The 14,534-nt window shown below is 33.3% G+C and overlaps 3 protein-coding genes across 3 annotated transcripts; all 3 read left to right on the top strand.

Moving 5' to 3' along the window:
- LOC109340676 (protein disulfide isomerase-like 2-3) lies at window positions 1,410-6,055 on the top strand. Its single transcript, XM_019578394.1, has 9 exons — window positions 1,410-1,576; window positions 2,560-2,718; window positions 3,389-3,502; window positions 4,335-4,498; window positions 4,623-4,722; window positions 4,850-5,026; window positions 5,099-5,244; window positions 5,402-5,548; window positions 5,645-6,055. The coding sequence occupies exons 1-9, from the start codon at window positions 1,445-1,447 to the stop codon at window positions 5,817-5,819; spliced, it is 1,314 nt and encodes a 437-aa protein (XP_019433939.1). The 5' UTR covers window positions 1,410-1,444; the 3' UTR covers window positions 5,820-6,055.
- On the top strand, window positions 6,814-10,476 carry LOC109340661 (transcription termination factor MTEF18, mitochondrial-like). The gene is made up of 2 exons (XM_019578379.1): window positions 6,814-8,659; window positions 9,502-10,476. Exons 1-2 carry the CDS (start codon window positions 6,940-6,942, stop codon window positions 9,717-9,719), a joined length of 1,938 nt encoding a protein of 645 aa, XP_019433924.1. The 5' UTR covers window positions 6,814-6,939; the 3' UTR covers window positions 9,720-10,476.
- LOC109340670 (transcription termination factor MTEF18, mitochondrial-like) lies at window positions 11,884-14,338 on the top strand. Its single transcript, XM_019578389.1, has one exon. It carries the CDS (start codon window positions 12,019-12,021, stop codon window positions 13,768-13,770), a length of 1,752 nt encoding a protein of 583 aa, XP_019433934.1. The 5' UTR covers window positions 11,884-12,018; the 3' UTR covers window positions 13,771-14,338.

Here is a 14,534-nt window from a genome sequence, read left to right as displayed (position 1 = left end):
ATGGGAAATGCTACTATAAATAAAGTAGCTTTTTTGTAAAGTGACTAGATATTTCATTTTTGAATTATGATGTGAAACATCTTTCTTTTGAGAGAACATATGAGAGAGCAACCATTGAATCCATTTCAATAGTAACCTTTATGTAGCAGCTCAGGCAATAATTACTAGAGCATGTCTATTATCACACAAGTTGTATTACTAATTGTACCAGTAGTTTTTTATGGGTTGAAAAAACATATTTAAGTTAGAAAATTAATAATTAATTATTTTGCTGATTAATCACAGTTAATGATACATGAAGTGACACAACTTGTGAGACAACATATGTATACCATATGCCTATATCGACATTACCTTCATATATTCTACTGCACTAAGATTTCTAGGCATTTCATCTAATTAATCAATGTTGGATACAATTTTAGTTATTCACTTTTGGAAGATTTATATTTATAGAATAGTTTATATGGTTGCTTTATGGTTTTGAGGTTACATGTGACATTGGAGATTAAATTAAATTATTTGCAATTTGACATATTAAGTGGCCAAAACTGTCAAATTAAAAGTTTTAAACTTCAAGTCATAATTTACAAAAGGTCTAAGATTGCAAATGATTTGCAATTTGACTTTTTCATAAAGTGATTAAGAGGGTATTTCTTTTATAATTACTAGTGTCACAAATATGAAAATGTTTGCTAATCCACATTTTTATATTAAGTATTAAATTTATATTTTTTTATTTTAGAGAATTAAAATATTTTTTATTAAATGTACTTCATGTTATAATTCTCATATTTATTATAATATCAAATTTAAAGTGAGATGTATTAATTATAGTTATATAGGATTATATGTTTTTACTTTTTACTTTAGAAATAAAAAAATATTAAAGACAAAATAGGAAAATAGAATCAAGTTTTGTCTTTATATATAATATAAATGTAATTATTTATTGAACAGTTTGATTTTTTGGTAAGGTAATTAGGATGATATTATTAATCGAATATAAATTTGAATTTAATTTAAGAGTTTAATATTTTATGTGTAAATATTTTTAATCATAACTTTGTTTAATATTTTTGAAAAACCAAAATTTATTTTCTCATAATATTTGTGTGACTTTGTCCACAATCACATTAAAAATCACATCACACATGTAATAATGTAAATTTATTAATTATATAAAAAATATAAAATCAAAATTAAGTTCTATAACAATAATTTATATTGAAATTAAATAAAATTGTTTTTTTCTTCTTGAAGAAAAAAAAAATGTTTTTCGAAACTGGCCAGCAGCCAATTAAAACTTAACACGTAGTGAGTGACGACGTGGCAAATTGTGATTTGTTGGCACACGTAGCAACGCAACACAGTCAGATAGGGAGGTATTTTTATTTTGTTCTTCTCTGCATTGCATCACTCATTCAATTTAGAGAGAAAGAAAATGAGAAAGTTTCAATCTTTAGTTCTTCTTCCACTTTTGATTTCCATTTTCAACATTTTTGTTCCTTCATATGCACTCTATGGTTCATCTTCACCTGTGCTTCAACTAACTCCATCAAATTTCAAGTCCAAGGTAAATCAAGTTCAATTTTTTTTATCTTTCTATTCATGATCCCATTGTATTTTCTACTATTTGGAAATGGGTATTGCTTAAAAATTCCAAATTCTGCATCTTTTTACTTTTAAACAATCTGGGCATTTTGTAAAAAAATTAAATTGTTATTTTATTTGACGCATTTTTTACTTTTAATTGCTACGTTGTGGCGTTGGATCTTTGTAAATGTAATATTTTTGGGATTTTAGTTTGATGAATCAAGTGATTATATTTGAATTTGTTGCTTATATTGGAACTCGTGATATTACTAATATCCCAGATCACGCTGTGTAAATAAGCCTGATACGATAATGATTCTATGCAATGGATATATACAATCTGTTAATTCATTTTTTACACGTGCAATTATGTCATAGTGTTAGTGTTTTATCTCTATGGAAAATACATATCAGTGTATTGATTCCTTTCTATCCGTACAACAAATCTTTCTTATATATAGGACTTAGTTCTGGTGCATAGTGTATGGCCAAATCATCGAAGAAGTTTTACTATCATAATTACTACCTAGGAAATCTTACTTTTTTGGATGATAGTTTAAAAAATCGTAGACTTAGCATCAAATTTAAACTTCTTTCGATTAAGAAAGATGTAGAGAACAATTTTGCTGTGACTTTATCCATATATATATGTATGTATATACTAATTCTGTCATTATGACATTTTTCGATCCATGTAACCAAGCTCACCTAGTGAGATTAAACTTTGCATCAAATTTAAACTTCCTTGTTGTTATAAGACATACTATTCTAGTGCTACTCTGCTAGACTATGATCCTTATAGTATATTATAATGCAATGTATAAAGGTATCTTACCTTCTCTTCCAGTGTGATATATATCAGTCTTTTCCCAACACGGGTCCTTATTACTAGGCAGCTTGTTTTTTTTACTTTATCTAGTTTGTAATACATTGGGTTTATGTGAGTTGTCGGAATAATGGCAGGTTCTGAATTCAAAGGGAGTTGTTCTTATTGAATTCTTTGCTCCATGGTGTGGGCACTGTAAGGCTCTAACTCCTACGTGGGAGAAGGCAGCTACCGTCTTAAAGGGTGTAGCTACTGTGGCAGCACTTGATGCTGATGCTCACCAGTCTTTGGCTCAGGTTGTTTATTGTACATTTCTTCATAGCTGCTATTTTTGTTTCATGAAATCTGTTAAAGGAAGAATAGGGCGCATTATCTTTACTTCTTGCCATCATGCTTTTTGGAATATGAAGATGCAATATTATATGCTTAACTTTTGTATACTATGTTCACTTAAAGTACCCATTTGTGGATCAAGGAAGATGCGAATCATGACTTTGTTATATTAGTCACCAATGACTTCTTGGAAAAGTTTCAAACAATTGGAATACGATTAATTGGACCTCAGCACTTCATCCATTTCAAATACATGAGTGCTTGTATTGCATTTGTTGCATTAAGTCAAAGAACCTATGACACAAGTAGTGGATGTGTAAACTTTTTCCTTTTTGTTTCTAGCCCTACTATATGTATAAAGCGACAAAAGAATAGATGTGTTGCATTTTTTCTTCCATTGTATTCCTTTGGTGAGATAGAAGAATATCTCTACAAAGATTCTTTCTTTATCTTTGTCTTGCATAACATTCATCATTGTTTGTGACAATGTGATGAATATGAAATACAGTATGCATCTACCTTGTCTAGGCTTATTCAGTTATGTACATGTTTTTCTATATTCTTTGTCCGTGATAATAAATTTATATTAAAAGTTCAAGAAATTTAGAATTGCCGTATTTTAATTACATGTAGGAATATGGGATTAGAGGATTTCCAACTATAAAGGTGTTTTTACCTGGAAAGCCTCCGGTTGATTACCAAGGAGCGAGAGATGTCAAATCGATTGCAGAATTTGCACTTAAACAGGTTTGTTTGAATCTCTTCTGAGGTGTTTTAACATTTTGTCCAAAAAGTTGTAGCATGTAATATTTCTGTTGATGTATCACAGTATCGGTATGTGAAGTGTTTTCAGCTTGTCTCATGTTGGACTTTTGCTAGAGTATATATCTGTCTTGTTTCAGGGCAAACAAATTCTTCCACTAATATTAAAAAATAAAGGACAAAAAGAAGTAACAACTGAAAATTTGAAAGGGTAAATTCTTTTTGTGCACTACTTAGTCTACAAAATCTCAAAAGCAGTAACAATTTTTTTGTATTAAGATTATACTTTGTTCATTAAGTGGCTACTCCTTGTAATCTTTTATCATAGTGATTTGTCTCTGTTTTACTCATGAATATGCCTATAGATCACTGCTCGAACTGTGTTGAGTTCTGTCTATTTTTCTTGCCCCTTTTCTGTGCTTGAAGTTTGAACACCCGATTTCAATATTAATGTTGCCATACAGCCAGGGTATGGAAATATTGTGCATAAAAATGTGTGCAAATGTCATACTTCAATTTAAAAGTTTTTATTGAGTGGTAGTTCATGCAGCTTCCTCGCTACAATTGCATTGCACTCAAGGTGTTAAACTGCTCATAAATTGAAATACGTGTGCTCTTCAGAGTTCAGACTTGCTGAGAAATTTGAAAACTTCAATTAAGATGCTTCGTAATTTGTAATGTGGTTGGGTAGTCTAGTATTTATATCTGCCAAATAATTTTGAAAGAGCTTCCACACAATAGGTATAACTGATTTGTTGGAATGCTCTTTTCAGTTAACGAAATTGTTGATACTATGTAATCTTATCTGCATGTGCAGGTAAAGACTCTTTTGAAGGATCGTTTAAATGGAAAAGCAACAGGGGGATCATCACATGAAAAGACCGAAGAAACCAATGTTTCAGTAGAATTAAACTCTGCTAACTTCAATGAGTTGGTTCTCAAAAGCAAAGAACTTTGGGTTGTGGAGTTTTTTGCACCTTGGTAAGTGCTGCCTATGGTTAATTTTTTTTGTAGATATCACTATATTCATGACTGAGCCTAAAGTATTTCTACTTTTTGATTTGTAGCTCTAATAACACCTACTGTCCTTTTTTGTTTCTTAAAGGTGTGGCCATTGCAAAAAGTTAGCACCTGAGTGGAAGAAAGCAGCCAACAATTTGAAGGGGAAGGTTAAACTGGGTCATGTTGACTGTGATGCTGAGAAGGTAAGCTTATTGCGACATCATTAATAAGAACTATTGACTCTGAAATGCATTATTGAATGTATGAATATGTTTAAGTTTATTCTCTTGTTCAATTTTTATTATTCTGACAAAAGATAGTTCTTGCCAGTCTCTAATGAGCAGGTTCAATGTTCAAGGATTCCCAACTATCTTGGTGTTTGGTGCTGATAAAGATACTCCAATTCCTTATGGGGGTGCAAGAACTGCCTCAGCTATTGAATCATTTGCGCTGGAGCAGCTGGAAACAAATGTTGCTCCTCCCGAAGTGACAGAGCTATATGGTCCAGTAAGTGTGCCAACTTTACTTGGTTGTGGTTTTAATTCGAAATCGAGTGATTAATATAAGCCTTCTTCATAGGATGTTCTGGAAGAGAAATGTGGTTCTGCCGCTATCTGTTTTGTTGCCTTCCTTCCTGATATTCTGGATTCCAAGGCTGAGGGGAGAAACAGATACCTTCAGCAGTTGTTATCAGTTGCAGAAAAGTTTAAAAGGAGCCCTTATAGGTAAGTAAAAATATTTTTTGGCTTTAATAGTTTCACTTTGTGAAATTGTTTGTTAATAATACCCATGTTGCAACGACTTTATGCGCATGTGTGTAGATAAATCTTCATTGATAAATTCTTAATTCTTTCTTGTTATTTAAATTTTCGCCTCGGACAGCTATGTCTGGACAGCTGCAGGCAAGCAGCCCGAACTCGAGAAGCATGTGGGCGTTGGTGGTTATGGTTATCCAGCTTTAGTGGCACTGAACATTAAAAAAGCTGTTTATGCTCCTCTCAAGAGTGCTTTTGAACTTGATCAGATTGTGTAAGTCTGTTCTTCTAACTTCATGCTAAAGACGAAACACCGATACATATATGAGCAAGTACTTACTAGAATATAACCAATCTGTTTCTTTTTCAGTGAGTTTATAAAAGAAGCTGGACGCGGCGGCAAAGGCAATTTACCCCTTGAAGGCGCTCCTACCATTGTCAAGACAGAACCATGGGATGGGAAAGATGGAGAAATAATTGAGGAAGATGAATTCTCTCTTGAAGAACTCATGGGGGAGGAAACCTCAAGCAAGGATGAGTTATGATAAATGAAGAAGGAAATTATACAAAAAATGATGTTTCAAGTCACAACCAATTTTGAGGTTAATGGCAATGTTAGTATGTATGGTCAATGTTTCTATGATTAGAATGGTACACTGTTCTGTTTTTTCATGTTCCAAGTTAAGGATAATCTAAATCTTTTGAGAACATCCCATTTGTCATTGAGTGGTACATATTAACAAAACTTGCATTTATTTAATACACAAGGATGCAATTATTAGCATGTTTTTTTCTATTAATGAACATTCTGTTAACAGGCATTGTAAACATTACATACAATTTCATAATGACGTATATATGATAACATATCTCCTAAGGTACCACACCTATTAATATAACCAAGACCGAAATTATATCAAAAGATTGTAATGAATGGGCAAAGGTAGAACAGGGATAACGGATTAGGAATCAGGATATGTGGAATTATCTTTTTATATAACATGAAATGCTGCCTAAAAAGAACTAAATTGGATCATCATAAGTCTTAATCTATGAATTACTTATTTTTTATTAAGCAATATTCCTCAACTTTTCATATATCATTTCATATGTTAAATTACATAGTATACTAACATATTTTGTCTAAAGAGAAAAAGATATATACCAACAATGTAAGAATTATTTACAATATTATTATATCATACACTATTTATTTTTAATTAACATTGAGTCTTATAGAAAAGTAACACAAACCAATAGTACATATGCCAATATTCTGATAGTGTATAAATCTATACACAATCATGTATAGATATTGTACTTTTGTCTTAAAGGATAGACCAAATTCAAGTTAAAAAATAGATGCATTTGACATGTGATAAGGGTAAACTATTATTTTATTTTTAAAATAATAGATATAAAATATTCTCTAAGCCGTAAAAGAAGATAATTTCTATACTTACCATAAGTATAAAATAATTTTTTTAAAGAATCAAATTTTTTAACCTGAACCGACCCGGTTTTAGAATTGGAGCATAGTATTTGACTATTTGAGGGAACAAACACGATTACATCCTATTTCACATTATCCCAAGTTTTCAATTCTAAATTTGTGTTACATTCTATTGCTTCAGACAAGAGTTCGTATTTCTCATACTCATTCAAATGATTTCACAACTCAACCACAATCTAATCTTTCTTTTCCATCTTCCTATTCACAAAAAATCTGTTTTTCCACCAACCCCACTTTCTCTTTCTCTCAAAGTTTCAACCTTTATCGATTCTAACACTACCCATCTTCATTTTCCTCTTTTTTCTGCTCTCAATTCCACTCATTCATGTCCTTCTCCAAAACGCGTGTCTCATATTGTAAAAAATGAAGGTCAACGTGTGTTAATGGATTACCTTTACTTAACAAGGGGTTACAATTATTTAGATGCTGAATACATTAGCAAAAATTCTCCACGTTTTATTCAAGGTTTAGTGTCAAAGATTAATGTTCATGATGATGATGATGATGTTGCTAAAGAGTTAATGAAGTTTTTGAGGTACAACCCTATTAATGAGTTTGAACCATTTTTTGAGAGTTTGGGTGTTAACCTATCTGAATTGCATTTATTTCTCCCTAGTGGCATAATGTTCTTGGATGATGATCATGTTTTGCTTGAGACTTTTCATACTTTGAGTAGTTATGGAATTCCGCGAAATAAAATAGGGAAAATTTATAAGGAAGCTAAGGAGATTTTTGGGTATGCTAGTGGATTGTTATTGAAATTTCAAGGTTATGAAGATTTGGGTTTGAGTAGATCAACTATTATAAAGCTTGTTGTTTGTTGCCCTTCACTTTTGGTGGGTGATATCAATAGCGAATTCGTTGCTGTTCTTGACCAGTTGAAGAATATTGGGATTGGAAATGATTGGATTGTGAACTACATGTCTTGTTCAAGAACATATAGTTGGAAAACGATGATTGATACAATGCAGTTTCTCCGTGAAGTAGGCTATTCGGAGAAACAGATGCACGATTTGTTTAAGGAAAATCCGAAGTTTTTATTGGAGGGTTTCGGGAAGGTGCTATACACTTTTTTGGATCGATCAGTCGAGCTTGGTATAGAGATGAATGTGATTTATTCTTATTTCACAGAGTATCCTCATATATTGTCAAACAAGTATGCGAAAAATCTGTTAGAAGTGGTTGATTTTTTGTGTTTCATTGGAATGGGAAGAGATGACATTGTACACATTTTGTCAAACTACATGCATCTCCTGAGCACACGTTCCTTAAAAGGTCCTAGAACTGTTTGCAAGGAGTTAAAAGTTGAAAAGGCTGATTTATGCCGAATCATTAAGGATGATCCACTAAAACTAATTAGTGTCGGTTCAAAATTGGAAAAGAAGAGCTCTGGAAAGATATCTGGTCATGACCCACGTATATATTTGCAAAAAATAAATTTCTTGCAGAAACTTGGGTATGCCGAGAACACTGAGGAGATGGCAAAAGCTTTGAAAAGGTTCAGAGGGAGAGGTGATCAATTACAGGAGAGGTTTGACTGCTTGGTGGCAGCTGGTTTAGATTATAACAGTGTGGTTGAAATGGTAAAACGAGCTCCTATGATACTAAACCAGAAGAAGGCTGTAATTGAAAAGAAGATTGATTTCTTAAGAAATATTTTAGGTTGCCCAGTAGAATGTGTCGTGGGATTCCCGTCATATTTCTGCCATAATTTGGAGAAAAATATTGAAAGATTTTCAATGTATGCGTGGCTAAAGGAGAGGAATGCAGTAAATCCTGCATTTGCCTTGAGCAACATAGTTTCAGCAAATGATAAACGGTTTGTAAAGTACTTTGTGGATGTTCATCCTGAAGGTCCAACCATATGGAAAGGTATTAAGAGTTTATCAAATAAAGATAAAATAACTTGTAAGTTGCCTTGAGTTTTTTCCAAGGTAGGAAATGTCTTCAAATGAATATGCTGCTTTTTTACTGCACTCTAAATTTTCAATTATTGATATTTTCTCTATGCCGTTAGTTGTTTTTATGCTTATGTCTAGTTATAATGACGTCATCAAAGTATTGGAAGCAATTACTTATGCACATAAATTATATGTTTTATGCTATAAATTATATGAATTACCTAATCTCACTTAGATTGTGACTCGAAGAAATAGTTTTCATGTCCAGTCAAATATGAAAAAACAAGGTGCATAAATGATGAAATCAGCAACCAAAAAGAAAAATGACCAAATTATATGAGAACATCAAAGAGGATAAGCTTTAATATCATTTGTGGGGCAACTCTTTTGGCAGAGACATAAATTGGAAGTTTCTTCTCATGATAGTGTGACTCTTTCTATTTATGTTTGGATCTTTGTATACAATCCTACCCTCACAAACATAGGGGTTGTTTCCATGACTTGAGCCCATGACCTCCAGCCTCGAGGTCACAAGGCAAGCAACCTTACTCTTGCGTTGAGGTTCAATCTCTTATATTTATAGTTAGTTTATTGATATAAATTTCCAATCACCCTTTGTTACATTTCTAGATTTGTATACATTATTACTACCTGAGATTATTTCTTCTAGCAAAAAAATTGTCCCTTCGTCTAAAATGTGAAGTAAGCCATTTGTTCTTAAGGTTACCAGGTTTTTATGGTATAGTTTTGTAGAAAATATTCATTGCTAGTTCAATTTAAACTGTGTATTATCAATGGTGCGCTTGGGTGCAGTCCTTCCTATAGGCACATGCAGTTGCTATCCTTCTGTCTCACTTCAATTAGGTGAATTGCTTTTTTGTAAGAAGACATTGTCAAAGCTTATTAGAGACTGGATGGTCTGGGTTTCGTCAAGGAGAGACCACTTGGTTGGCCTCTGCTGTTTGTTTGATTTGGAGGGCAAGGAAACTCCGAGGTCTTCAACAATGAAAACCTTAATAAGGATATGGTGATTATAAGCTTCGTCCAAATGGTGGAAACTTGCAATTAAGTCTTTTCTGCAGAGGACCATGCTCCTTGTCTAATTTGTTGGGTGATGGCTCACGTCGGATGGTTTAAGATGAGTGTTGATAGCAGTCATTTGGGAACCCAGGCTGTTCTGGTTTTAGCAGTTCACTCACGCAGTCAGGCATGATAACAGGTCTGGTAACCTTTTGGCCAAATTGGCAGCTATCATTGGCAAGGTCTCAAACTAGCTTGTCGTGAAGCGTTCAAAAAATTGGAACTAGAGTCAGACTAGCTTTTGCATGTGTACATAACAGAGTGGGGCGCATTGATCTGTTCTTTACCATTCCACTTGGAACCAAAATGTCTCACTTTTTAGTCTTAACATCTTCTGTTTATAAAATTCGTCAACGCATTTTATATTCCATGGATGTTATGAGGTTAGAAAATGTGCATGACAACTACTATCAGCAATTTGGAAATGTGATTTCAGAACTTGACGGTCGTTCTTCTATACTTGAAGGTTTCTGGTTCATGTTGTGTGAAGTTATGTCAATGTGCTGATTGCAATTGCTCATGTGCTTGCCTAACCTAACATGTCATAATTGGATATTCAAGATTGATCTGTGCTACCAAACTTCAGAGTTGAGTTCCTTATATCAGCAACTTGATTAGTCAACCACAATATTTTCAATCATTTAGGTATGTATATGAATATTTATGACTATAATCATGTAGTCAAGTAACCTATATATTGCAGAATGGCAGAAAAAATTCCCCCAAACACGTCTCTGTTTGTTAGCATTTTCCAAATTTATTGGCGGCCTAATCATGAATGAGTGAGCCTCGCAATAATGGTATGGTTGCTTGTCTTACGATTTGGATGTCATATTACATTTGGTTGGAGTCTCGTGTATTGGTCTGTCCTTTTATTTTTAAGAAATGTCGGAATTAGCTTGATTTCTTACTTCATGTTGTATTTCTCAAGAGTTGTTTTCAAATCAAAATAAACATGGCAATGACATGTGATTGTGATTTTCTTGACAGAATATTAGTGAACTTCTGTGTTTGAAGAATTACCTTACAATCGTAAGTCAGAAAATGAACTTAAAAAAAATCAATATTTAACTAAGACTTTATATACTCTTAAAAACCAAGACTTTATATAACATGCTTTGATAATTATATCACATTTTCTTCAAGATATTCATGCACCAAACAAACTTCAAATTGTTCCTAGCAATGTGAAGATTTTCAGGAATTATACATACCCAACATCAGGAAATAGGATTCTTGGTGTTAGAATTGATCCCCACGATTAAGATACAATTTGTAAAAGTGCGTACTGCAGTGCAGTGACGTGACACAATTTGTGAGACAACAGAAGTTATCTTGCAGATAACCAACAAGAAATCTAAACATAGTTAATGAATAATTAAGAGCTTTAATGCTTATAGGGGCTTAGTCCATTATGCTCATGATCCATTGTTTTTGGAAGAGTTAGCCACCAAATGTTACCTAGATCTTAGGGGCATCTACAAGTAAATTCGGATCTCAATTATATCTTCTCTCAAGTAATCATATAGATAAGATAAATAAACAAAAAAAAGATTTATTTAGTGGACACAATCAAAATTTGTAAACTTCCTTTCATGACATGTATCAATCTGCTCCAAAATGAACTCCTATGTAAGCTTTATTCAACTACACCCTCCAACCCTCACATCCTTTATGTACTACTCCTTGCTCTCTACTCAGAGAGAAAACAATTAAGTGTTCCTATGACTTTCAATAATCAAAAAAGACATTTATAATTATTACATCCTAATTAATTCCCAAATGTTACCTAAACACTTTTAGTCTATAGAAAAAATCAATTGCTTTTATATGATTAAAATGAGATAATTACCAATAAGTTGTTCTAATAGTGTAAATTTCTACTAGATCTTTATACAAACTAAAAGGTTAAAAATTCGATTTCTAAAAGCCACAACTGTTAAAGACCACACATCCTGAAAGAAATTAACTCATTACCCATAAAATAATGGGACATCCTCCGTTAAAGCGGAAAAAAATATATATACTACTACTTTATGGACATTTTAATCAGAGAGTAATTTGACTGTTGAGAGTTTTTATAATGATTCTGTGACAAAAATGAGCTTGTACCTGACCCGGTTCGGGTAAATCACCCGAATTTTCGGTTCATTGGCAGGAACTGTATAATTTTTCATCACTTTCCTTCTCAATCAAAACCCCTTTTCTGTCTTTTCAATCTGCAAAAGGGTATTCTTCAAATGCTCTGAAATGATTTCAAACCATCTCTTTCTTATATCCCCTATCATATATCAAACACAAAACCCATCTTCTGTTTTTCTCAAAGTTCCAACCTTTCTTACTTCTAACACTACCCATGTTGTTAAAGCCTCTTCCTTTCCTTCAATTCATTCATCAAATTCCAATTCTAAAAAACGGTTATCTCGTATTGCAACGGTTGAAGCTCAGAATGTTCTTCTAGATTACCTACACTCTACACGTGGTTACACTTTCATGGATGCTGAGTACATTAGTAAGAATTCACCACATTTTGTTCAACTTCTTTTGTCACAGTTGGAACACCATGATGTTGATAATGATGTTGGTGTTGCTGGTTGTTTAAGAAAGTTCTTATGGTACAATCCAATTAATGAGTTTGAACCATTTCTTGAGAGTTTGGGGATTATACCAGCTCAGTTACCTTTGTTTCTACCTCATGGAATGATGTACTTGTCAGATGATTATTTGTTGCTTGAAAACTTTCATGCTTTGAGGAATTATGGGATTCCAAGGAACAGAATAGGGGTCATTTATATGGATGCAAAAGATGTTTTTGGATATCCCAATGGATTGTTGTTATCGAAAATTTTCGCTTACGAAAGTTTGGGGTTGAGTAGATCTATGGTTATCAAGCTTGTTGTTTGTTGCCCTTCACTTTTGGTTGGTGATATGAGCAATGAATTAGTCATTGTTCTTGATTGGTTGAAGAAAATTGGGATTGGAAATGATTGGATTGAGAATTACTTGTGTGGGAATTACTTGACTTGTTCAAAAACATATAGCTCAAAAGGAATGCTTGATGCTATGCAATTCCTTCATAAAGTAGGCTATTCTGAGAAACAGATGCATGATTTGTTTAAGGCAAATCCTACATTGTTATTGGAAGGTTTTGGGAATGTGTACATATTTTTGGGTCTATCACTTAAGTTGGGTCTCAAGATAAATGTGATTTATTCTTCTTTTATAGAATATCCCCATATCTTGTCGAATAAGTGCGCAAGAAATCTGTTAAGAGTGTTTGCCTTTTTGCGTTTTATTGGAATTGGAAAAGATGACATTGCATGCATTTTGGCTAACCACATGCATATTCTGAGTTGCTATCCTGTGAAAGGTCCTAAAACTGTTTGTCGGCAGTTAAAAGTTGCGAGAGCTGATTTATGCCAAACCATAAAGGATGATCCATTCAAGCTGATTAGTTTGGCTTCAAAGTTGAAACAGAAGAATGCTGAATACTTATCTCCTTATGACCCTAGTATTCATTTGGACAAAACAATATTCTTGAGGAAACTAGGATATGCAGAGAACTCTGAGGAGATGGCGAAGGCATTAAAAAGGTTCCGAGGGAGAGGTGATCAACTACAGGAGAGGTTTGATTGCCTGGTAGAAGCTGGCGTGGACTATAACGCTGCAATTGGAATGATAAAACGTGTTCCTACGATTCTAAACCAGAGCAAAATCGTTATTGAAAAGAAGATCGATTTCTTAAGAAACACTTTAGGTTACCCATTAGAATCTATGGTGGCATTTCCAGTGTACTTATGTTACGATTTGGATAGAATTATGCGCAGATTTTCTATGTATGTGTGGGTAAAGGACAAGAATGCAGCAAAACCTATGTTGTCCTTGAGCACCATTCTTACATCCTCCGATGAACGCTTTGTAAAATACTTCGTTAATGTGCATCCTGAAGGTCCAATCATCTGGGAAGTGCTGAAGAGGTTGTCACATGAAGATAAGAGCTAAGTCAGCGCGCTTCCTTCGTTTTTTTATTTTTTTTACTACGATGTCTATTTAACTCAATTTGTGCCTTGCTAACCCTTTTTACTCAAAATATGGTGAAGTTGGTTTAAAATAGACATCATTATTTGTGTCTTACAAATGAATAATTTGGTATTTGAAGCAAATAGCTAGGTAGATATCATTATTTGTATTTTTAGATGATTTTTTTGTTGAATTTTCCCCCTTTATGTGGGACAAAACCAATTAATCAAATCCCAATAGAGAGGGAATTATTTGTAATCATCATGAATATAGAAACTGCTTTTTCTTTTATTGTTTTCATGGTAATTGTGGTGATCTCATTCCAGGAAGGCTTCTTTGCCTATTCCTTTAGGCTGAGATGTTTAAGTAGAAAATTTCTTCTTAGGATAATGAAAGCCCTTTGTAGTTTTCTACTTATATTGGATCTTCAGATGTTTAAGGTTGTACTGAATCATGGTTCACTTACACTTTCGGTATCTAGTCATATAACTTTCCTGATAGCTTGTATAGTTGTATGGAAAATAGAAAAATTCTATTACTATCTAAAAAATTGCATTTCATGCATTATTATCAAAGGCACTGTGCAGTCCTGTGAACAATGCATACTCAGGTGCCACCCCTTTGCCTCAAACCTCGGCCGAGGCGAATCCCCTTCGAATTTTGATAAACCACGGCAAAGCACTGGCTTTCTGAGTGACTTTGCAGTTGTTTATGACTTTATGTGCTTGTTGCTCCCTTCTCTAAGC

This window comes from Lupinus angustifolius, chromosome LG02 (genome assembly GCF_001865875.1).
Source record: "Lupinus angustifolius cultivar Tanjil chromosome LG02, LupAngTanjil_v1.0, whole genome shotgun sequence".
Classification (NCBI taxonomy): Eukaryota; Viridiplantae; Streptophyta; class Magnoliopsida; order Fabales; family Fabaceae; genus Lupinus; species Lupinus angustifolius.
Note: the sequence above shows the minus strand (reverse complement) of the source record. Positions and strands in the feature narration are given on the sequence as shown.

What these genes read in the sequence shown, in the direction of transcription:
- LOC109340676 (XM_019578394.1), top strand. Translation starts at nt 1,445, where the DNA reads ATGAGAAAGTTTCAATCTTTAGTTCTTCTTCCACTTTTGATTTCCATT. An exon ending in GTGGAGTTTTTTGCACCTTG is followed by an intron (nt 4,499 to 4,622) that starts GTAAGTGCTGCC and finishes TGTTTCTTAAAG; the next exon opens with GTGTGGCCATTGCAAAAAGT. An exon ending in TTTAAAAGGAGCCCTTATAG is followed by an intron (nt 5,245 to 5,401) that starts GTAAGTAAAAAT and finishes CGCCTCGGACAG; the next exon opens with CTATGTCTGGACAGCTGCAG.
- LOC109340661 (XM_019578379.1), top strand. Translation starts at nt 6,940, where the DNA reads ATGATTTCACAACTCAACCACAATCTAATCTTTCTTTTCCATCTTCCT. An exon ending in AGGTCCAACCATATGGAAAG is followed by an intron (nt 8,660 to 9,501) that starts GTATTAAGAGTT and finishes GCTTGGGTGCAG; the next exon opens with TCCTTCCTATAGGCACATGC.
- LOC109340670 (XM_019578389.1), top strand. Translation starts at nt 12,019, where the DNA reads ATGATTTCAAACCATCTCTTTCTTATATCCCCTATCATATATCAAACA.